Source organism: Camelus ferus, chromosome X (genome assembly GCF_009834535.1).
Source record: "Camelus ferus isolate YT-003-E chromosome X, BCGSAC_Cfer_1.0, whole genome shotgun sequence".
NCBI lineage: Eukaryota > Metazoa > Chordata > Mammalia > Artiodactyla > Camelidae > Camelus > Camelus ferus.
Window position 1 is genome coordinate 16,702,839 of NC_045732.1, and position 23,857 is coordinate 16,726,695.

Sequence of the window (23,857 nt, forward strand, 5' to 3'; positions counted from 1 at the left end):
TATTATCTAAGTGACTACAACTTTCAAGATTTTCTGTTTTCTAGACATCTTCCCATCTCAAAATCATTTGATAAAACAATGCATGAAAGGATAAAACAAGGACAAATATATGTACAGGACACAAAGAATTTGTCTTCTTCCTTTCTTATTTCCACAGGATCCTAAAGTACTTCTGTTAACACATGCCACTGATTATAATGACACATTTACATTTCTGTTACCTAGGACAAGGGTTACATCTTAGTCATCTTTATATCTCACCCAAACACGGTGTCCAGGACACAAATGACAAGGGGACATTAAATGTTAGTTAAAGCAATGAATAAATCTGTAAGCCATATATGAGAACTTTTCAAAAATAAGGAGAGAGATTATGTAAAGTAAAAAAAGAAGAAAAAATTTTGTTTTAACAAGTTTTGCTATTTTTATATTTTTAAAAAGGACACAAATGTAGTTCAGATTTTACCGTCCACAGAATATTTCTCAACCAAACTTTCCCAAATCAAGTTGGGGTGACTGAGTAAGAGCCTGTCAGTTTAGACAGGCCTTCAAAGTAGTTTCCTGGATTTAGTTCTCACAAATCATTATGCAGGGTTCATGTAGGAAAAACTAAATACAAGCCTGACAGGTATATGCCAAGTTATTATTGCATTCAATTATGAACAGGAAAATAGCGAAAGATATTTACACGTGGGTCAGGAAGGAAGTCCACAGGATGGACTCAGCTCTGCGTTCCCCCAATAAAGACAGAAAAGCCCCTGATGATTGAGTGCCTTAAGTTGGAAAATTGGCAATTTGCTGAAACTGAGGGAGCTAACGTTTAGACAATGAGATTTCATTCATGGGCAAGGGGATTTTCCTATATGGTAATGACATTTAAAGGGTCATAGACTCCCTTAAAAACATACTTCCCTCCCCTACACATAAAATTCACTATTCCTGGTGATGAACTGATCCCCCACCCACCCCCGACCACTTCACACCATGAAGAATAAAATCTGATGGCAAAATTAACCTCCAGTGAGATCTGACTTCAAAATTCGTATTCTTTTCATTACATTAATAGGTGATCTTAGACAAATACTCACTTGCTCTAAACCTTACATTCCTCTGTAAAATGGTGTAGTAATAACTACCTTATACAAGTGTGGTTAAGAGTCAACAATTCCTCTCTCTAAGATGTTTAGTATGTAATAATCACTGCACAAATAGCAACTTCTTCTTCTTCCTCAGTTATCATTTGGGGAGTTGTAAGAGCTGGCAAAATTTGAGGGGAAAATGAAGCAAGGTGTCATTTTTTTCTCTTTTAATCTCACTTTGGTTTTTTCCTGCTCCCTGAGAGGTGAGAACCGTATTTATTAAAGTCCAGATATCCCAAGAACCACATGTTGGTTGTCCAGCCCAAGTCTCCAGGGAGAAAAAGGGACCAGGGACTGTCTGGTGTACACGTTTCCACCAAGCGGTCCCCAGTACGTAGCCCCGGGCCTGGCATTTTGTAGGTTCCAGATAAATGTCTGAGCAAGAAGAGAGGGTAGGAATAGAAAGGGAAGGATAGAGGGTTGAGGTGAGGGGGAGAAAAGGAAGGAAGACTGAAAGTGTATGGAATTTTTTTTTCCTACCATGAAGTTCTAAGAACAGGGTCCTTGACAGGCACAGAATACAGGAAAGCACGGAGTCTTACACTTCTTCACTGCCTCCTTTCATGGAACAAGAAGAAATAGAAAGAGACAGACCAGGAAAAGATGTCCATTTCTGGAACATGTTGCTGGGCTACAAATGACGTTAGAAGATTGCGATACCATTTTCTTCTTCCGTAGGAATGGTGATGGAGAAAATGTCATGAAGTTGAGTGGGGAGGACTACGTGATGGGAACACAGGGACATGAACTCGTCCTGTGTGTGGCCTTGGGCAAGGCGCTTTATACACTGGAGCTGAGTTTTTGCATCTGTAAATGTCAGGCTTGATCCCAGATCAGTGGTGCTCAATCTTAGTTCTCCATTAGAACCACCCAAGGAGTTTCCAAACGTCCCCAGGCCCAAGCCATAGTCCACAGACAGTAGAATCGCTTGAGGTGGGACCCAGGCAGCAGTAGTTTCAAAGCTTCCCAGATGATTCTAAGGGGCAGCTGAACTTGAGAACTACTGGACCAGGTTACCTCTAGACCCTCACTACCCTAAGTGGGTCTCAGACAAACTGCATGGACATTACTGGGTTCTTCTTAGTCATCAAAACTCAGGCCTCATTCCAGATCTACCCAGTCAGAATCTGCGTTTTAACAAGACCCCTGGGGAATTTGTATTGACGTCGAAGTTGGACAACTCTGGCCTAGCCACTCTTCCACCCTGCCCTTTCATCCAACAGAGCTTTGCTTCTGGTGCTGATGTTTCAGTAGAACTTGTGGATCTCAGTGCCAGAACACACTGTAAGTGTTAGAAGTTTTATGTGTGTGTTATGCGTGTATATTCAGAAAGCACAACAATATCCCATCACACCTGTTCCACGCAGGGGGCTAAAAGGAAATAGATTGGGGGGAAAAAGTCTTCCTGTAAAAGGTGTAGATAATTTTATGAGATTCTGATCAAAGATTGTTTTTGCTTTGTAGAGTGGAGTACAGCCTGCTAAAGAGCAGTTCTCTTCAAAGTCAGCAACGGCAGTGTGGATATTAAAAACACCTGCCTTTACGTGGCAATGTGTATTCAACATCTTCTCGCCTGGCAACACATTTCCAGGTTCCTTGTCTGGTCCTGGTCCTCATGCTACCTGACAGGGCCTTTGTTGATAGTTCTCCCTAGGAAATAGGTGCATTGGCCGAGGAGTATTTGACTTCCTCTGGAAGTCTCCTGTTGTAATGTTCATCACTGCCTTTAATTCTACAGAAGAGAAGTCAGCCCTGAAAAACAAAAAGCAGAAACAACATCAAAATGCTAAAATGCAAGCTAGAAAGTGACAGGTAAATGTCATGCAAGGTTAAGCAGGTGGGATGGCCCCTGCATTTTCGGCTAGTCATGTTGTAGTAAGACTATCTGGAATAATGGTATATTTGGAGGAGGGAGTGATTTGGATCTGAATGTTTAGGGAGAATTGGCAAAGGTAAAAACATAATTTTCACTTCAATTCAACTTCTAGACTTAAGGTAGCAGCCAATGTGGTACCCTGCCCATACTCCACCCCTCCCACCCTCCACATTACCATTCCAGTAGGACTTCAACAGTTGGCATCTGCAGGGCTAAGGGCTTTCTTTGGCTGTCAGCTCCCAACTCTGCCCTCAGCTCAGCTCGCAGAAGTCCTAGAATCAGGACCCTGGTAAAAGCTTCAGCAATGACTGAATGAAATGGTGTCTGAGTACCCCAGCTCCCTCGCCCGTTGGGTGAGATCACCTGGACATACACAATCTAGGCTGGCTCTGAGCAATGCCCAGAGGCCAGATGTTCTAGTTGATACATGCCTGCTAGTGTTTTCCTTCCTTCAGGATTCACTCTCTCAGTCCCTTACCAGTGTTCAGTGCACCTCCAGAGCAAACTCCTTCCACTCAAGTCCTTGCCCCAGGGTCTGCTTGTGGGAAGACCTACAGCAAGATGAACTTAATCTTGCATTTGCTTTAAGATATTTTTAGGTATACAGCTCATACCTTTATATTCTTTCCTTTCAATTAAAAATTTTTCAGTTAGTAGAACTAGTTATGAAAAGTTCAACAGGTTTTGGTAATGGCCTAGGAGAGATCATCTTTTTACCTTATTCATGAGACTCATTTGACATCTGAAGTTACTAAGAAATAAAAAGATGAAAAAAGGGATCTCTATAACTGTCAGGGCCCAGGAGGAGATGGGCCCTGGTTTCCAATCCAAGTTCTACACTTGTTAGCTGTGTGACCTTGAGCAAGTCACTTAACATCTCTGCCTCTCCGTTTCTGGACACCTCAAACATGGGGGAACTGATCAGTTTCAGTAAGATGTGTGTAAAGTGTTAAGGATAATGCCTGTCACTATTAGCTATGAACAGTTCAATGGCTTAACTAGTTACTAACCAAGGATACTGAATCTGTTAGGATGTCTTCATCCATTAAACAGAAGATCCAGTGTAGCATTGCTTACACCAATTAGGACAGGCATGGTCTGCAGCTAGAGTCTGCCCCATCCCCACTTCTCATATTTCATTGGCTAGAATTAAGGCATATGCCCATTATATAACCATGAATCAAGCTTATAATCAAGACAACCTCTTTCTCTGTATTCTTCCTTTTATATCTAACACCAGGTCATGAGTGTGTCAGAGAGCTATTGCTGTGTAACAAATGATCACAATAAACCTTGGTAGCTTGGCTGGCATTGCTGACCTTGGTTGAGTTCATTCATGTATCTGTGGGTGGGCTGATAGATACTAGGCTTGCTTGAGGGTCTGCAAATTGACCAGCTAGCTCCGTTCTACCTTTTCCTCGTTCTCCTTGAGCCAGCAGGCTAGTTGGGGCATGGTCTTCTCATGGTCATGATGGATGTCAGGTGTCTTACAGCTTAGGCTTGGAAGTGGTCCTTACGCCAATAGTCAAAGCAAGTCACACAGCGAAGTCCAAAGCCAAAGTGTGGGGCGGTAGGCTCTGCCCACCATGAAGCCACAGGGTGTGAGTGCAGGGAGGTGAAGGAAGGACCAGTCATTCATTCTATTATAAGTTGTCAGAACAAAGAACATCTAAATAACTTAGATGAATTCTCTGAGTCTTACAGCACTCTTGTGTCTGCCATTCATTTCTGCGCTGGTTACTATACTACAGTATCATCAGGTGCTCCCGTGTTAGCATGTAGCCCACTGCAGTTTGTGGAAGAAAACTCGGCAGCGTATGAAAACTTAGACCCAAATAAATTGGAAGTGTCATTCTGAACCAGCATCCTTGTTTCCTGCTTTGTCTTCCCAACTAAATTGTAAAAACCTGCAGCGCGGGAATCTCCGCTACCTGCCCCATGTCTGACATTGATGGCGAGGCGGGGTGACTCTGACCAGCGCGAAGGGAAGTGAGTCTGGGGGGAAGTTTCTCGGCAAACAGCGAGCGCGGAGGATGCTGCGCGGGTGGTGCCGGAGGCGGGTCCCAGCCAGATGTGCACGGCCCGCCCCGCCCTCCCTCGCGCACCCGGCCCGCTTCTCCTGTAGAGGAACCACGGCGCGCCTCCCCGGGGCGCCCCCAGCCACTCCCGCGCCCGAGCGTCCCCACCGCAGTACCCGGCATCCCCTCCCTGCCTGCGAGGACCGCGCCTGGGCAGAGCCGAGGCCCTGAGCTGCCGAGGACAGCGGAGGAGGTGGCCCCTCTGCGCCCCAGGTTCCGCGCCCGCGCCCTCCCGAGGGGGCGCAGGAGGAGCGGGAGGCGGAGGGAGGCCCCAAGCGAAGATGCCGCCGCCGCCTTGGGCACTGGCTCTCCCGCTGCTGCTCCCCTGGGTGGCAGGTGGAGTAGGGAACACAGCCAGGTGAGTGTCTGGCTGGCAGTCGGCCCCAGGCTGAGCTCCCCCTTTTGGCCCCTTCTCTTTGTCCCCCGTTCCTCCAGGCACCCCCGGGGGTGTATGGGCATGTGTATCTGTGCGCGCTTTGGGATTTAAAGGGGATGCCAGGCCCGGGGTGCCCGCGGTCTTCCCCGCCTTCCCTTTGGGCTCTGGTGGGGCTTTGCACGGGTTCTCTGGCGTCAGCTGCGCCCCACCTGGCTGCGCCTTGCGGGTTGCGGAGGAGGGAGGCTCTGTGTGCCGACCCGCTGGTGTGTTCTCGCTTGGTGGTCTGCAGGCATCCCACTGTTGTTGGCGCGGGCGCGTGAGTGTCTGGATGTGGGTGGGTGGGTGGGTTCTGTGCCTATGCTGTCCTGTGGTTTTCACTGTGTCCAAAGCGCGAAGTGATTGTCAGTGACTAGTTCTGCTGGGGAAGGAAACTGAGAATGACACAAGTAATTGTTGACCGTGTTCACCGCGCTTGAACTGACCCCGCTGTGAAGGGGGCCCCTCAACTCAACAATGCCTTCCTGATTAAGGTTGATGAGCTAGAAAGAAAGGACGTGATTGTCAGATGAAATCGACTCATTCTTCTTGCCATGGCAATTCAGAATCTGAAGCCATTTCTTTACTGCCCATAAACTTTTCTAAGCCCTGCAACTTAATTTTCCAATCAGCAAAGCCAGTTAGTAAATACACACTTAAAAAATAGTACACACTGTAGGCCAGGCACTGTCCTAAACACTTTAGGGCTATTAACCCATTGATAACTGCTCTGTGTGGAAGGTGCTATTATCATGCTTGTATTGTAGAAGAGAAAAATAAGGCACAGAGAGGTCAAGTAACTTGCCCAAGGAGGCACAGCCACTGAGTGATAAAGCTGGCAATCAGACCCAAGCAGTCTGGCCTGGAGCCCCTGGTCTTCCCCACCGCACTCAGTGGAAAAGTTTCCTGGTTCTCTGGCTGTGATGTCTTGCTTTCCAAGGTGCCCTCTAGAGCAGGGTTTCTCTACTGAGGCACTGCTGATCTTTTGGGCTGGGCTGGACAGTTATTTCTGGGAGGTGATTGGAGAGCTGTCGTGTACATTATAGGATCCTTAGCGGCATCCATAGCCTCCTACCCACTAGATACCAGTAGCAACCACTCCAAGTTGTGACAACTAAAAATGTGTTGAGACATTGCCCAGGGTGCGGGGGTGGGGGTCGGGGGTGCACAGTTGCCTCCAGCTGAGTGAGATCTGAGGAGCTATTGCCAATTTTTAGTCGACAGTTCTGGGAGAGAGCCTTGGTTTGGGACAGGCTCCTTAAAGGTGAGCCTGACTATCTTTGACCTACCAGGAAAAAACAAATCTTTCATCAGAGTCAGCGACAGTATTAAGGGATTTTGAAGTTCAAACAGAATAAACCTCAAACCAGGTTATTTGAATGTATGATCTCAAGTTTCAATTTCCTTTTCATCATAAAAATATAAGGAGATGCAATTTGCTCTTGATCACATCTCCTTGAACGTAGGAGGTTCTTGGATCGTTGGAAAGCCCCCTTAAGAAACACCAAGTGCTATTTGAAGATAAGATCACCAGTTCTTGTAGCAACCAGCAGACCGACCTCCAGGAGCCTGACTTTCAAAGGGCCTCCGAATTAAGTTAAAAGCTGAAAAGCTCCCAGATAAACCAAAGAACATTAAAATGGAGAATCCGCATCAGGATTCTGCAATTCCACAGTTTTCAAGATGTGATCCATGGTTTCTTTACATGGTATCAGGTTCACAAGCTGGTTTGTTCATTATCTGTGCAACATGCTCGAAAACATCAAATGCCCAGCTCTTCAAGAACTGCCCAGGGACCACGTTCAATCAACCCCAGCCTCCAAGTTACAGACGGCACATTTACAGAAAAGGCAAAGTGCTCATTGTACTAGAATGTGTCTACTGGTTATTTCCTGAAGTTTTACAACTTATAGGAAAAAGTGACTGCTACATAGGGATTTCTAATACAAGTGTCCATTGTTGTTGAACTTTTTAAAATTGAAACACTGCACCATAATTGCAGTGCTTCTTAAATGGTGATTAGTGCATAGTAGACAACACCCCGAATGAATAAATTCTTAGCAGCACGCGATTTTCTGATCATAAACATCGGAATTTGGCTTAAACCTTTATTCTTTTTTTGTATACTTTTTTTTATTGAAGTATCATTGACTTACAATATTAGTTTCTGATGTACAACATAGTGATTTAATATTTTATAGATCACACCATACAAAGTTGCTATAAAATATCAACTATTCCCTGTGCTGAACCCTATGTTTTTTTCCTTTTTTTTTTTAATTGAAGTATAGTCAGTTTACAATATTGTGTCAATTTCTGGTGTACAGTGTGATGTTTCAGTCAAACATATACATACATATATTCGTTTTCATATTCTTTTTCACTATAAATTACTACAAGATATTGAATATAGTTCCCTGTGCTATACAGTAGAAACTTGTTTGATTTTTAAAAATATTTTAAAAAATTTTTCTTGTGGGAGAGGTAGTTAAGTTTATTTATTCTTAGAGGAGGTGCTGGGGACTGACCCCAGGACCTCATGCATGCTAAGCATGTGCTCTACCACTGAGCTATACCCTCCCCTGAAACTTGTTTATCTATTTTATGTATAGTAGTTAGTATCTGCAAATCTTGAACTCCCAGTTTATCCCTTCCCATCCCCTCCACCCCCACCTTGTAACCATAAGTTTGTTTTCTATGTCTGTGAGTCTGTTTTGTAAATAAGTTCATTTGAGTCTTTTTTTTAGATTCTACATATAAGTGATATCATACGGTATTTTCCTTTCTCTTTCTGGCTTACTTCGCTTACTTAGTATGATGGTCTCCAGGCCCATCCATGTTGCAGCAAATGGCATTATTTTATTCTTTTTTATGGCCAAGTAGTATTCCTGTGTGTGTGTGTGTGTGTGTGTGTGTGTGTGTGTGTGTGTGTGTGTGTTTGTATCACAACTTCTTTATCCAGTCATCTGTCGATGGACATTTAGGATATTTCCATGTCTTGGCTGTTGTAAATGGTGCTGCTGTGAACATTGGAGTGCATGTATCTTTTTGAGTTAAGGTTCCCTCTGGATATATCAGGAGTGGGATTGCTGGATCATATAGTAAGTCTATTTTTAGTCTTTTGAGGAATCTCCATACTGTTTTCCATAATAGCTGCACCGAGCTGCATTCCCACCAGCAGTGTAGGAGGGTTCCCTTGTCTCCACACCCTCTCCAGCATTTATCGTTTACGGGCTTTTGAATGATGGCCATTCTGACTAGTGTGAGGTGATACCTCATTAAAGTTTTGATTTGCATTTCTCTGATGATTAGTGATATTAGGCATTTTGATATTGAGCATTTCTCATGTGCCTGTTGGCCATTTGTATGTCTTCATTGGAGAATTGCTTGTTTAGGTCTTCTGCCCATTTTTGGATTGGGTTGTTGTTGTTGTTGTTGTTATTAAGTTGTTGTTTGTATATTCTTGAGATTAAGCCCTTGTCAGTTGCAGCATTTGCAAATATTTTTTCCCATTGTATAAGTTGTCTTTTTGTTTTGTTTATAGTTTCCTTTGTTGTGCAAAAGCTTATAAGTTTAATTAGGTCCCATTTGTTTATTTTTGCTTTTGTTTCTATTGCCTGTGAGCCCTATACTTTTTATTGCCCTTTATGCAATGAGACTATTTAGATGCTCTAGACCTGCTTTGTCCAATACATTAAATACAGCAGTCACTAGCCCCACGTGGCTGTTTGAATACTGTAAATGTGGCCAGTCCAAGTTGAGATGAGCTGGAAGTGTAAAATACACATTGGATTTTGTGTATTTGTGTATGAAAAAGGTATGTAAAATATCTCACTAATCATTTTACATTGAATACATACTGAAATGATAATGTTGTGGATATATGGCATTTGATAAAATAGATTACTAAAATTAGTTCCACTTGTTTCATTCGTGTTTTTTTAAAATGTGGCCACTTGAAAATTAAAAATGGCTTATGTGGCTATTATATTTCTATTGGGCCATGTCGATCTAGAACATTTATTGATCTGAACTCCATCTCCAGTGTTCCAGGTCCTAAGACAGGCATCTTTTTGCCTTGGGGACATAAGATAAATATGTTATTAACTTTGCTGTTCTTGAGTTTGAAGTTTGGAACAACTCCCTACTTACTTTTGTGTTACACATTTTTTTTTCTCTGTTGAATTCAAGTAAAAGTAATGTGAGAGATGAAGGGATGTCTGGGTTCTTATATTCATGGAGAGAGGCCTGCTTTCTGTAAACCACACCCAATGCTGAGAATTGATTCTTCTCAGAGCCCTGCGAAGGAAGTGCCATTGTAACAATTTCCCACAAACTTAGTGGCTTAAAATAACATAAGGTTATTCTTCAAGAGTTCTGGAGGTCAGAAGTCCAAAATGAGTCTTACGGGGCTAATACTAAAGTGTTGGCCGTGCTTGTTCCTTCTACAGGCTCCGTGGGAGAGTCCATTCCTTGTCTCTTACACTCCTAGAGGCGTCCAACAGTCCTTGGCTTGCGGCCACATCACTCCAATCCCTTCTTCCTTTGTCACTTTGCCTTTTTTCTGACAGTTAAGTCATCTTCCTCCACCTAAGAATGCTGTGATTATACCAGGCCCACCCAGATAATCCAGGATGACCTCCCTATTTTAAGATCCTTAATTTGAGCACATCTGCAAGTTCCCTTTTGCCATGTAAGGTAACATTTACAGGTTCCAGGGATTAGGACGTTGACATCTCCGGGGGCCACAATTCAGCCTTCCACAGGAAGTCTGAGCTGTGAGTCTGTTGTTCTCAGTTATATGGGCTGGATCTTAGTTTTAAACATGACTTTAGTGGTTTGTCAGTGGTTGGCATATCATTCATTTATTTATTCTTAAAACCAGAATTTGTGGGAATATACCGAAAACTTAAGAGCTGGATGTTTCTAGGAAATAATGACCATGCAGTGTTCGCTTGCAGCATAGAAATACTTTCTGAGCAATCTTATTTCAATAGTTTCATTGGCTCCGAAGGTATTAAAGTCCTATTTGTATATAATCTATGTACATAAACCAAGATTATGTAAACCTTAAAATAAGTATATTGTGTAGTTTTCATACATCACATTGGCATTCATCAAATTTTGTTGAGACCCTACTACGTGTCAACATTTTTTCAGTGTGATTTCAATCAATTCTCTCATCAATCCTAAGAAATAGGTATTGTGTCTATTTGACAGACAATGGGATGGAGAAACTTGAAGAGATTAGATGATTCCTCAAGAACTGCATTGGATTTAGTCTTCTGCTCTAAGAGCAGTGACATTCCAATGCTTCAAATTTGTTTCTCCAAAAAAAAAAAAAAAAAAAGACTACATACAAGCTTACATTTTTACAAAGTGCTTTCTCTTATGTTACCACCAGTGAGCCTGTTGAGCCTGTTGAGCTTGACTCTTGCCCAGTGTGATCAAGGGATACGTGAGAATAAATAGGAAATTCCTGATGTTCCATCCTCCTAACTCCTTCCTCTCTAGATTTATATTTTCTCAGAAGCAGACTCTGAGACCAGTTGAATTATGCATGGTTTATTTGGAAGGTTGCCCCAGAAAGTTCTAGTAGGGAAGCTGCAAAATGGGACAGAGAAGGGAAAGATGTGTTATAAAAATAAGTTACCACTATGATTTGGTTCTGCTAGGGAATTCTGGAAGTCAGTAGGACATGGGCCTCAGAGTTATCCCTCCCTGAGGCAAGGGAGCTGGGGTATCTATACTCCCATCAGTCATTGGTCAAGGGCTTCTGAGGAGGGAGATTCTACGTGTTCCGCCTACCATGCACACAGGCAGAGCCAGCTCCTGCCAACAAGGGAAGCTCTTGGGTATCAAGAAATGAGGCTGGCCATTAACCACAGTGTACCACCATTTGTCACTGACCTGGTGAGACAGGAAAATACCTCTGAGGAACTTGTGCTCCTGGTGACAAACTCCTTTGGGGACAGTAGGGGCAGAACATACAGGCATCCTAAGGTATTTTGTGTTGAATTATGCCCCCCTCCCCAAATTCATATGTTCAAATCTTAATCCCGAGTATTTCAGAATGTGACTGTGTTTGCAGATAGGGTCTTAACAGAGGTAGTTCAGTTCAAAGTAGGATGGCCCTAATCCAGTATGACTGGTATTCTCATAAGAAGAGGGGGTTAGGGGACACACACATGCACACAGCCACAGAGGAAAGACTGGAATCCAAGACCATGTGAAGACACAGGGACAACGTGGCCATCTGTAAGCCAAGGAGAGAAGCCTCCGAAGAAACCAATCCTGCCTTGATGTCAAACCTCTAGCCTCCAGAACTGTGAGAAGATGAATTCCTGTTGTTTTAGCCATCTAGTCTGCAGGACTTGATTCTGGCAGCCCTAGTGAACTCATATGTAAGGTGAGCTCAGAAAAGATAGAAACCTCGTGGAACCAAAGAACAAAAGTTTTGCAGGGGGAGTGTATAGCTGAAATGGTGGAGCACATGCCCAGCATGCACGAGGTTCTGGATTCAATCCCCAGTACCAACATTAAAAAAAAAAAAAAAACCAAATTAATAATAAATAAATAGTCCTAATGAACCCCCACCCCCAAAAGAAAAGAACAAAAGTTTTCCTGATCTTGATTTTTTGGTTGAATGCAAACTGAAATCTGGACTACCCAAGTCCTCTGACTTTGGGGGTTTTAAGCAGGAATTATCAGAATACGGGCCACGGGCTTAGTTATTGAAACCAATCCAGCAGCTACTGAACGTAGCATCATTGCCTTTTTGACTCTTCAGTATTGGCTGCAGCTGATAGAAAACCCAGATAACCTCGGTTTCAACAAATAGACGTGTGTTTCTCTCTCATGTAGGAGTGGGTAGTTGGGCTAATACGGTGGTGTATGGAGTCAGGTTCCCAGGCTCTACCATTTAATGTTTCCACCAGAAGTTTCCCCCATCATGGCCAAAGATAGCTTCTTGAGCCCTGGCGAACATGTCCAGATTCCAGCCATAAGAGGCAATAAATGTGAAGAAGAACATCCCTTCTCTCGCTATAGCCACATCCCAGAGGTTGCACATGACACTTTCGCTTACATCACATCAACCGGAACTTAGTTACATGGCCGCACCTCACTGAAGTGAAGGCTGGAAAATGTGCTCTTTATTCTAAGTGGCTATGCAATGGGGATCTTATTACTTAGAAAGAAGGGAAGAATAGACATGGGGGTACCACTTGCAGCATCAGCCATGTGCAAATTATATATCGCATCTCCAACTTACTGATGAGTAAACTGAGTTTCAAAAGAACAAGTGATTGATTTAGTTCTCACAGTGAAGAAGTGGCAGATTTAAAAGCCATGGTATCACTGAAGGAAAATTAGAGGACTTTCCATCACATACTTTGTCCAGAGTAATCAGTAATATTTCCAGTTTCATCAGTTAACTTGCTGGGCCCCAGTGTATTGGTTTCAATAACTAACCAGTTATAAATCTGAAGGTCTTAAGGGGAAAAAAAAAATCCACCAGTATTCTAAAAGTAGTTCAAATTTGCTCAGTTCAATTCAGCAGCATTAATTGAACTGACATGCCCAAACGTTCTCCTAAATGCCAGAGATACATATCTATCTGCCGCCCTCACTAGACAACTTTGTAGGGCAAGGAAAATACATCTTTTTTTGGTGAAGGGGGTACAGGGGGAGACTTACAGTTCCAGCTCGTAGCCCAGTGCCTGGCACATAGTAGATGCTGAATAAAAACTTTGGTGCCTAAATGAATGACCAAAGGAGGGGGGTGGAGAAACACATAATGTTACTGACATGTAAATAATGTATGTATTTTTATATATATAGACACTCAAAAGCATGAATATGGGTATATTATATATTTATAAATTATATATGTTTATATATAAACATATTACATATACACACATATAAAATATTCCATGGAATACAGATAAGAGAAATTTAGTTGGCATGAGAGAATCAGGGAAAGTGGAGGGCATGGGATGACATTTCAGCTGTCCTTAGAGGATGAATGTGAGGCCACCTGATAAAAGCAGAGGAGGAGGCAAGTATTCCAGTGCTTGATTAGCAGTACATCTTGCATAGGAATAAATGAATGGCTGGCTGGACAGATGCGTACCTGAGAAAGGAATGCAGAAGGAAGGCATTGGCCCAAAGTATGGAGTGGAGTGGCCAGCATCTGGACTCAGGAGCCCAGCGACTGCCAAGATCAAAGAAGCCAGGCTGAAACTAGTTTGTGAGGGGCCCTGCATGTTGAGCCAAGGAGTTTGGACTTTGTTCTGAGAGCAGTAGAGAGCAAAGCTAGGGCACAGGCTCGTTCTTTAAGGATAACCCCATCATGACCAATTCATGCTCCGAATTATCACACAATTGCACAAAATTATCTTTTTTTTTTTTAAATGGAGGTACTGGGGATTGAACCCAGGACCTTGTGCGTGCTAAGCATGCGTTCTACAACTGAGCTCTACCCTCCCCCCCAAATTATCTTTAAGGTATTGAGCCATAATTTATTTTAACTGGCAGCATTTTTTCCATAATGTACATAATAATCGTGTGCTTATTATAATCCATGGTATCTCAGATTTGAGGAAGAGAAGTGCAAAATTAAAAATCAAAATACCAAAGCTGCAAATGTCTCTATAAATATCATCACCTTGCTCTTCAAGTATTCCCTTTGTTTGATTTCTGGGCACCGTAAGTATCAGTTTCCTATTGCCAGTCAACAGTATACTCGAAAGCTTAGTGGTTTAAAACACCGTTTGTTATCTCGCCCAGTTTCTGTGAGCCGGGAATTCAGGAGCAGTTGAGCTGGATGGGGCTTGGGGTTTTTCAGAAGGTTGCAGTCAAGTTGTTGGCCACAGCTGCCGCCATCAGAAGGCTTGCCTCCAGCTGGAGGATCTCCTTCCAAGTTGGTGAGCTCACGTGGCTCTGGGCAGGAGGCCTCAGCTCCTCGCCTTGTACATCTCTCCGTAGGGCTGCTTGAGTGTCCTTATGAGATGTCAGCTGACTTCCTACACAGCAAGAAATCCAAAAAAAGAGAGGACGAGGAGGAAGTTGCATTGCCTTCTATGTCCTAATCTTAGAAGTTACCCTCCATCAACTCCCACCATAATCTCTTCATCAGAAAATAGTCACTAAGTATAGTCCACAAAGTGGAGGGGAATTAGGCTTAACTTTTGAAAGGAGGAATATCAAAGAATTTGTGGATGTATGTTAAAACCAACACACCACACATAACCAGTGTGGGAGTTTCCTTCCCCACATTGATTATTCTTCAGTCTTCTCTATCAGCCTTCATTTCTACAGAGATCAGTCCCCGACCTGGTTTTCTTCTTTATCTATACTCTGTCCAGGTAATCTTTCCAGTCCTAGCTCTCTCAGTGCCATCTATATGTAGATGACTTCCGAGCGTGAATCTCAAATCCCAGGCTCTCTGCTACATTCTTGACCTGTCCATTGGGATATCTCACTGAGCTTAGGACATCCAAAAGTGAACTCCTGATCAGTTTTCTAGAACTCCCTTGCCCCCATCTCACCCATCCTCCCTATTCCAAAACAAACAGTGTCCAAACTGGTTCAAGCCAAAAACCTGAGCATCATTCCTGACAGCTCGCACTTCCTCCCCACTTGTGTGCAGTCTGACACTAAGTCCTAGTCTGGACCATGTCTCAAGCCCATCTCCTTCTCTCCCTCCTGCCTGCCACCACCCAGCCACATCACCTCATCTCTCCCCTGAACCCCCACAGTAGTTTCTCATTGCTGATTCTTGTGTCCCCGCTAGTCCACGTCTCCAAGTGTTCCTCTGAAAATTTAAATCAGATCATGTCAGCCCTCTCCTTAAAACCTTTCAGTGACTTTCCATTGGATTAAGGATAAAATCCATTCTATTTTAAATGGTGTAAAAGGGCCCTCCTTGATCTAGCCTTTCCCTGTTTCTCTAACTCTGTTTTAAATTATTTTCCCCCATGCTCAGTATGAATGAGTGAATGAATGTGCTGGTTAATAAATGTAACTGTTTTGATAACTCTTAATTGACTGACTACCTCCCCTTCTTCATCTCACTTCCCCACTGCCCCACGAATGTTCTCTTCATCTCATAAGTAAACCACTGTGCTCACATCCTTGTCTCGCGGTCTGCTTCTTGGGAGCCCAAACTAAGATACTGTCCATTCCCAATTTCCACCTAACTCCTGAACTTGGAAGATAAGTGAGAAATAGAGAAGGCAGTGGGAAGTGCCAAGTTTTGCCAGCTCGTGGCATGGGAAATCTGAAGTTGCACCAACTCGCACTGGTACACACTCGGTAGCCTAGACATTTTTGACTGAGCTCTCAAATGCCTCGACATCCAGGGAGGTGAGATTCTTTGGGGCGTCCCGGCGCCTGCTGGACTTGGACTCTCAAAGATGAATGAGAACCTAGAATTAATCTTAACTGGTTGGGTACAGTAGACTTGTCACACTGGGAGCTGTGGTGAAAACAAAAATGAAAACCAAAAACCTCATGGCTAGACCTGGTTGTCCGTATTTAGAAAAAATTTATATTTCATTTGTTTGTCAATATTTAAATATATTAAAACATCAGCAGAAAAGTTTTAACTTCTCAATTTGTTCTTGGAGAATATCTTAAAGTTTCCTGGAAGCTGACCATAAACGAGCATGCTAAAAATTCTGCCACAGTATATTTTTGCAGAAAATAAGGAACCCCATGAAGAAATACTATACTACTTACACAATCCCTGGAATGTTTTTAAATTAATTTCAGCTATGGAGACAGCGATTTGTGATTAATTTGATCAATGTAGACAGCAAGCTGTACAACGCGTTAAAGGAACTCTGGGCAGCTCAGCATTTAGCCCAGACTCCCACAGCTCAGGGCTCCCTCCCCACAGAGACCTGCTCACCTACACTGACCCTCCCCTGCCTCAGGACTGGGTCCTCTGAGGCTTCTGTATGCTGAACATTGTAGATGAGAGAGCAGCTTTGTAGCCCAGCCAGACCTCCCAAGGTGGCAGAAAATGTTGGGGGGGTTGTTTCAGTCCAGGACCAGGAATTCTCTCTCTGGGTTCGTAAACCCCTTTATATTGATTATCCCAGATTTATCAGGTTCCATGGAGTTGGGTCTGTCCAGCCAAATGCATGTAAACTCATTATACTCAGACATCTGTTAAATTCAGGTGATTGATATTATGCCTTTACTGTGCATCCTTGATATCACAGAATGCACTGCCTCAGTTTGGTACATTAAAAAAATACACACTTCACTGAATATGGAACTAAGTGCAATTCATATTGATAGCTTGCTAAGAATTTGTATGAATGGATTCATACATGAGGAAAACACCATGTGTCCTAGACTTTAGGAAAAGAAATAGTTCTTGAAATATTATTTGAAATGTTACTCTGTTGATCAGCTAACTTATGCATCATACCATCTCAAAATCTCAGTGGTAAGAGTTTATTTCTTTACCTGCCTCAAAAGTCCAAGGAATGTTTGAGAGACTGCTGTGTGCTTTGACATGCTGCCAGGCCCCATCCATCTTGAAGCACCATCTTTTTCTAGGTCCACAGTCTTTCTTCAGTGGGCTGATGGAAAGAGGAGTCAAGGATCCCACTGGAGGCTTTGTGCACAGACTTGGAGATGGTCCAACAGGCTAAAACCAGCCATGTGGCCCCACCTAACTGGCTGGCTGGCTGGGAAGTATAGTGTAGCTTTGTGCCCAGGAGACCCAGATATTTGGCCATTTTTAACTTACAAAATGGTAGTTTCAGATAGTTTAACCCAATAGTTTATGTCCCTTATCCAGAATACTCACAACCAGATATTAAAGTAAAAGAATAGTTAAATTTGTGATGGAAAAGTTAGTGGTTAGGCATGGAATTAGGGCAATAGACAGGTAGAAGGAGAGGATGCTGGGAAAGTAATCTGAAACACTTGCTAACATTAACTTGCGGTGTCATGGAAGAACTATATAGAAACTAAAAGTTAAAGCTTTTTTTTTAAGCAGGTTTTTTTTTTTTTTTTTTTTTTTAAGATTCTGTAAGATAGTGTGTCCTCCTGTTATTGTCAGTATCATGCTTGCCTGTGCTGGATTCTTTCTTCCCCTCAATAATACTGTGTCAACTTAAACAGATATTTTTAATAATTAATTTTCTTTTCATCCATAATTTTAAATAGCTGCATATGTGAATTAAAAAAATGGCAATCATAGAATGCAGAGCTGGATTCTTGGTGTAATAAATCAATTTCCTTTGGCAGCTACAGGTCAGCAAGTAATTACTAGCCATTCTATCTGCTAGTGATTTCCCTCCTTTAAACTATTTTCTTATTTTCATGATCAGATATAGAGTTTGATGATGAAACCAGTAAAATCCCATTTGTGGCTGTCCCTTTAAAGCTATCTCTCAAAACTGAGTAAATACATGGACAGCCCACCCGTCAATTGAAAGGCATGTTGGTCATTTCTGGACTCACATGGTTTTCTGATGGTTTTTCCTACAATATTTCAAGCTGCTTGCTCTCCTTCAGAAAATATGCACAGAGCAGCTGGAGGCTGAACTGGTATTTTCTGATTTGTGTAGTTGCCCAAATATCAGAATCCATTTTAGAGTTCTCGATCATAAGTTGATTCTTAACTATTATTTTCTATTTTTTAAACAAATAAGAATAAGGCTAGATTTAATGACAAATTTCTGATACCTTCCAACAAAGCTGTAATACTAAAATGCATCTGTGACTAGGGAAAGAATTCCATACAGTGGATAAGAAGTCCTACTTTATTAACGAGTTCTTGATGGCCCAAGTGTTAGTCATTAACATTTTGGAGACCTTTACAAGTGATACTTTGTACAACATCAAAAATGATGGCTGGGGAGAAATTAATACACCTCAGATTTCTCAGTTTCACCTTTTCACCTAAAGGCAAGCATATGAAAGCAATAAAACTTGAGAAAGAGGATTTCTCTGGAGAGTTGTGGTAATGTGCAAACAGTATATGAATTTCATCTTCTGGTAACTTTCTCCTGTTAGTTTACCCCAGGCAGTATATTCCACAATCAAAGTAATTGACTTTGATCAATACATGTTAAATGGATTTGATCACCTGTACAGGGGACCCAGGGCTTTTTCACCAAAGTTTCTAAGTAGATGTTTTTAAAAAATCATATTTCAACAAATTTCAGTTTGGTTCTTTCTGATTTCACATCTAACAGTGTCAGTAATGTTTTTTTGTGTGTGTGAGGTACAGTTTGACATATAACACTATATTAGTTTCAGATGTACAACATAATGATTTGATATTTGTATACATTGGGAAATGATTTGTCCGCATACATAGTTACAGAATTTTTTTTTCTTGTGATGAGAACTTTACTTGGGAGGAGGGAGATTAGGTTTATTTATTTATTTAACGGAAGTACTGGGGATTGAACCCAGGACTTTGTGCATGCTAAGCACATGCTCTACCACTGAGCTATACCCCTCCTCCGTTGGCCCACATTTTTCACATGCTAGTTTCCTTAGGGCTCTGCCCTAAACCACCTTCTCTTCTTATACTCCATCCATTCTCATAGTTTCAATAACCAGCTACCTGCACATGACTTCCACATCCGGTTCTGCTTTCAGGACTTCTAGCCTAAATATCCAACTCCCCATATAACATCTCCCCTGGCTTGTCTGTCTGATGAGTCCTCAGAATAGCAAATCCCAAAATGAACTTGTCATTTACCCTGTTCCCTAGTGTGTTCCTCCATTCATATTCCTGATCCCTAGAAATCCAGCACAGCCGTCTACCTACTTATGGAGTCCTCTCACCAGTACATCCAATTGACCAGAACGTGATGACCATGAGGGCAGAGGTATTATGTTCCTTTTGGTTGCTGCTGAACCTGTGGAGACTAACCCAGTGTCTGATACATTGTAGGGCCTCAAGAAATACTTGTGCTCTTTGGTCTCAGTCGCAGAAGCGAGATGACGAAGGGAACGTCATCATTTGGAAAGCGTCAGAATAAGACACACATGTTGGCCACCGATGTGGCTCTAAGGCTTACAACCTTCAGAAGTTGACCTGTGACAAATGTGGCTACGCTGCCAAGCATAAGAGAAAGTGTAACTGGAATGCTAAAGCTAAAAGACAAAATACCACTGGGACCAGTCAAAGGAGGCACCTAAAAATTGTATACCACAGATTCAGGAAGAGATTCCGTGAAGGAATGGCACCTAAACCCAAGAGGGCAGCTGTTGCAGCATCCAGTTCGTCTTAAAGATTTCAACAATTAGTTGTGCAATAAATGTTCTGGTTTAAAAAAGAGAGAGAAAGAGAGAAGAAGAGAAAGAAAATACTTGTGGAATGAATGAATGAGTGAATGAATGAATGGAATCCATTATGAAGTCCCCACCTCCACTACTACTGTTCCAGCTAAAGCCACCAGCATCTTTCTCCTGAGCCAACTGGTATCCTTGCTTCTATTCTGCCTCCCTCTAGTCCTTTTTCCAGACTTCTGCCATGATGATATTTTTCTAAAGGAAAATCTTACCAGATAACGTCCTAACTAAAACCCTTCAGTGCTGTCCTATTGCCTGCGATTGGGATCTAAGACCCAAGAGCCCTGACTTAACTCAGCAGGCCCTCTGTGAGGTAGCTCCTGCTAATTTATCCCTTCTCCACTCCTTTCCCCTTTGGTAACTGTAAGTTTATTTTCTATGCCAGACCATATCTTTGTAGCTCTTCACTGATTAACCAAGTTGGTGGGAGAGACAGACCACCAGGGAAAACTCTATGGTTGTTTAACTTCCTGACCTTGACTAAGTTCTTATTAAACTTGCATAAAATTCAGTCGTGCAGCATATGGTAAAATATGCATTCCTTGTCTGTTAAAGAGCCCAGGAAGCATTTTACAGTATATTTAATACGCATGAGAAAGCAACCCTAGCCAGCCACAAAATAGACAGCTGAAGCCCTGTCTTCCAGAATCTGGTAGCAACCTGGTCCGATCCCGGACCCATGAGTAGGTGAGCACGCAGCAAGCTGAGTCGCGGCACTTAGAGGTGGGGTCCAGTCTCTAGATCAGACTCAACGAACCTCAGCCCACAGGTCAAGGTGGGGGTGGCCTTCTGTTTCTATGTGGCTCTTGAGCTAAGAATGGTTTTTACCTTTTTAAGTGGTTAAAGCTACAGCAAAAGAACATTATTGCATGACATATGAAAAGCATATGAAATTCAAGTATCAGTGTCCACAAATAAAGTTTTATTGAACACAGCCACGCCCACCTGTTTACTGTTGCCTAGGACTTCTTTTGCCCTTGGACAAAGACCCATGGCCCGTGAAACCTAAGCTATTTAGCATTTGACCCTCTGCGGAAAACCTTTGCTGACCCCTGTTCTACAGTTGAAGAGTTGAGTAAATGGTGTTTGCAGGAGTGAAAGGCGCCCTGGGCTGGCGTCCCTGACACGGGTCTGCGAGGGCTGTGACTGCTCCCTCGGGCGGAGTTTCGTCATCTGTAACATGAGAGGGCTTCATGGAAGGATCTCTAGAGCCTTCCAGCTTGAACCATCTATTGTGCGTCAAGATTCCAGTTTGTTCAGTGGTTCCCAGGTGGCCAGTGGACATAAAAGTGCAGCGCTCTCGTCTGGAACAAAGCCATGGGGCCAGGGGGTCATACCACCACGCTCGGCACTGAAGCGGACACAGATCTGGGTAGCCACTGTGCCTGTCTATACAGAGGAGATTTGAAAATTGGCCCTCTGCAAGGTTCAGAAACAGACATTTTTGACTGCTTTCATGTGTCCTTGTTTTGTAGATTATGTAACCCAATTCTTTTAACCCTGGGGAAGAAGGAAATAGATGATGCTAATTATTGGAAAAGGCTGGCCAGGGATGGCAGCAGAGGCTGGCAACCCAAAATTCAGATTTTCAGAATCTAATCTGGCACTTTCGGCAGGTTTATGGAGATTAACCAGATAACTGTCATGTCTCCTGTCCATTCGGTAGCAGGGCAGAGTCTCTGTTGCCCTTCCTTGCTGTTTTCTCAGTACTAACACGTGGCTCTTTATCCACAGTCCAAGGGATCGTGGGTTGTTGGCATCGTCGCTCCAGCCTGGGGTCTGTCGCTATGGAGCCAAGCTGGCCTGCTGCTATGGCTGGAGGAGGAGCGACAAGGGAGTCTGTGAAGGTAATTGTGTAAAAGCCCAGACCACCCTGTGCTCAGGTAGTAGGCCAGAGTCCTTAGGCTTTTATCTGTGGTACCGTAAGCTGTCACCAAACTGCCAGTGGGTTCCTCAGAGGAGGGACAGGGACAACACCATCACCCTAGGCACGATTTGTTGTAGGAGCCCTGTCTTGTCAATTATTTCTGCTGCTATCTTAGTGAGTCTGGCTGGGTTGTTTGTTACTGTTTTTGTTTTAATCTAGAGAACCTGAGTTGGGCAAAAAGAAGCCACTAAATACCTCCTTCTAATTAGAATTTTTCCAACTGATTTCTAATGAAATTGACTTTTTGATTATGAATCACCCCACCAGTAGACTTCAGTCACCAACAAGAAAGTAAGCTGTTTAATTTATAGTTTTGTTACTCATGTTTTTGAAGTCCTTGTGCCAGTTTCTAGATGGTTTCAAGAGATACATGCCTATAGGCAAGATCTGCATAGTTCTTTTATACAGATTTCAAACTGAGGAAGCATCGTTTGCCTTGGACACTGTTTTTCAGATCATGTGTTAGGAACCCCGAGAGAGGCCTCTGATCATTTCAGGACACTTGGGGAGGATAGAGATGAGCACAGCATTTTGTGTTGCTTCGTTTTTTTGTATGACTTCCTATAATAATCCATATTCATGGTGTAAACGAATTGAATCTGCATTCCTTCTAGCTGACTCTGACTGGTGCATTCCTTCAGGGTAGGAACTGGTCTCCGGGTCCCTGTGTCCCTAGTAGGTGGCGTATGCCTTAAGCTGAATCCTTTGTCTGTTAAACGGGATAAACACACGACTGCGTGTCCCATACAGTTTAGGTGTTGGTGTGGATCCTATTGGATTAGAAACTATAAAGCACAAAAATATTAGCTATTTTTAAGAATAACATGCTACCTTCTTTTTGCTGGTCTTTCTTTCCCTGCCCCAACCTCTTCCTCTCTAGCTGGTTCAAAAATATCTGGATAGACCATAGGTGAGGTCAAAACTGCATCATTTCTGAAATCCATCATTATGTTGGAAGACATTGGTATTCCTCCCACACGCTCAGTATTAGGTAAAACCTTCCACCATCACAGTTTTCTTGTAAGGAGATGACAAGAATGTGACGATAATAGAAAAATATTTGAAGGTCATCATTGCCCGCCTAGAGAAAGAGATTCAGAACATCCCCCTGGGACTTTGTCAGTTAAAAGGGTGGATCCCCACACTGGCTGGATTTATAGTGTCATGATCAAGGGCATTGTCTTCAGAACCAGAATGATGTGGTTAACCCGGGGCAAGCTAGGGCAGCTCGCTGAGGCTCCATTTCCTCCGCATTAACAGCTGTGTTCATTACCTGGTACACAGAGGAAATACCTTGTTAAGTTACTCCTGACCCAGAAAGGACCAAGAACTCTCATCTCAGACTTCTGTCCATCAAAGCACCAGGTGATGGGGGAGTTCAGAGTTGCTTTATTCTTCTTCCAGGTGAACATGGCACATTTTTGTTGGAAGTCAGTCAGATGGAAAGGGCAAAAACCACGTGGGATGCCTGATTTGGAATCTCTCTTACAGTCGCACGAATTTCAGTACCTACTGCCATAAAACGTGCGTGTCTCTGGTGAATAAATGAGGGTGAACTTTGGCTTTCTGGAAGGGCTGTTCTGGAACTAGATCAGAGCAGTTTGGCCAGTGTACACACAGCCAGCCACATTCTCAAAGCTTTTGTGGGCAGTATAATACCACAAGCATGAAAGAATTTAAAGCAAGGTGTTTTAGAGGATTCCAGCAAAATGCTCCAGTATTAAATTGCAATGATTTTTATATCTAAAATCTGTCTCATGTGATACCCAATTGACATGATACTTCTTTTTTTTAATATTTTTAAATTTTATTTTTATTTTCTTATTTTTTTCTTTTTCTTTTTTTCTCATATTTTTTAATGAAGGTACTGGGGATTAAACCCAGCACTTTGCGCATGCTGAGTACATCCTGTACCACTGAGCTATACCGCCACACACACCCACCCCCAACATGATCCTTCTTGATGGTAAAGTCATACACTACTTGAGGCACCATATGACAGGGTATTTAGTCCCTGATTGCCAGGGCTCTGATTTTGAAGTCAGAGTGTGGCCTGCATGTTAATGAGATGGGAAAGCGTGTCAACCT

General features: G+C 42.8%; 1 protein-coding gene and 1 pseudogene across 3 annotated transcripts in view; both read left to right on the top strand.

The window, feature by feature from the left end:
• The window catches only part of EGFL6 (EGF like domain multiple 6), a 106,113-nt gene that overhangs the window by 51,003 nt on the left and 31,253 nt on the right, over positions 1-23,857 (top strand). For 2 of the 3 annotated variants that reach the window (XM_032475781.1, XM_006190501.3), the window contains exon 2: positions 21,577-21,689. In XM_032475781.1, coding sequence (XP_032331672.1) covers positions 21,577-21,689 — 113 coding nt within the window. Of the gene's footprint in view, positions 1-5,111; positions 5,452-21,576; positions 21,690-23,857 lie in introns of those variants that run through there. The other variant, XM_032475782.1, reaches the window with a different exon arrangement.
• On the top strand, positions 19,489-19,820 carry LOC116662223 (annotated as a pseudogene).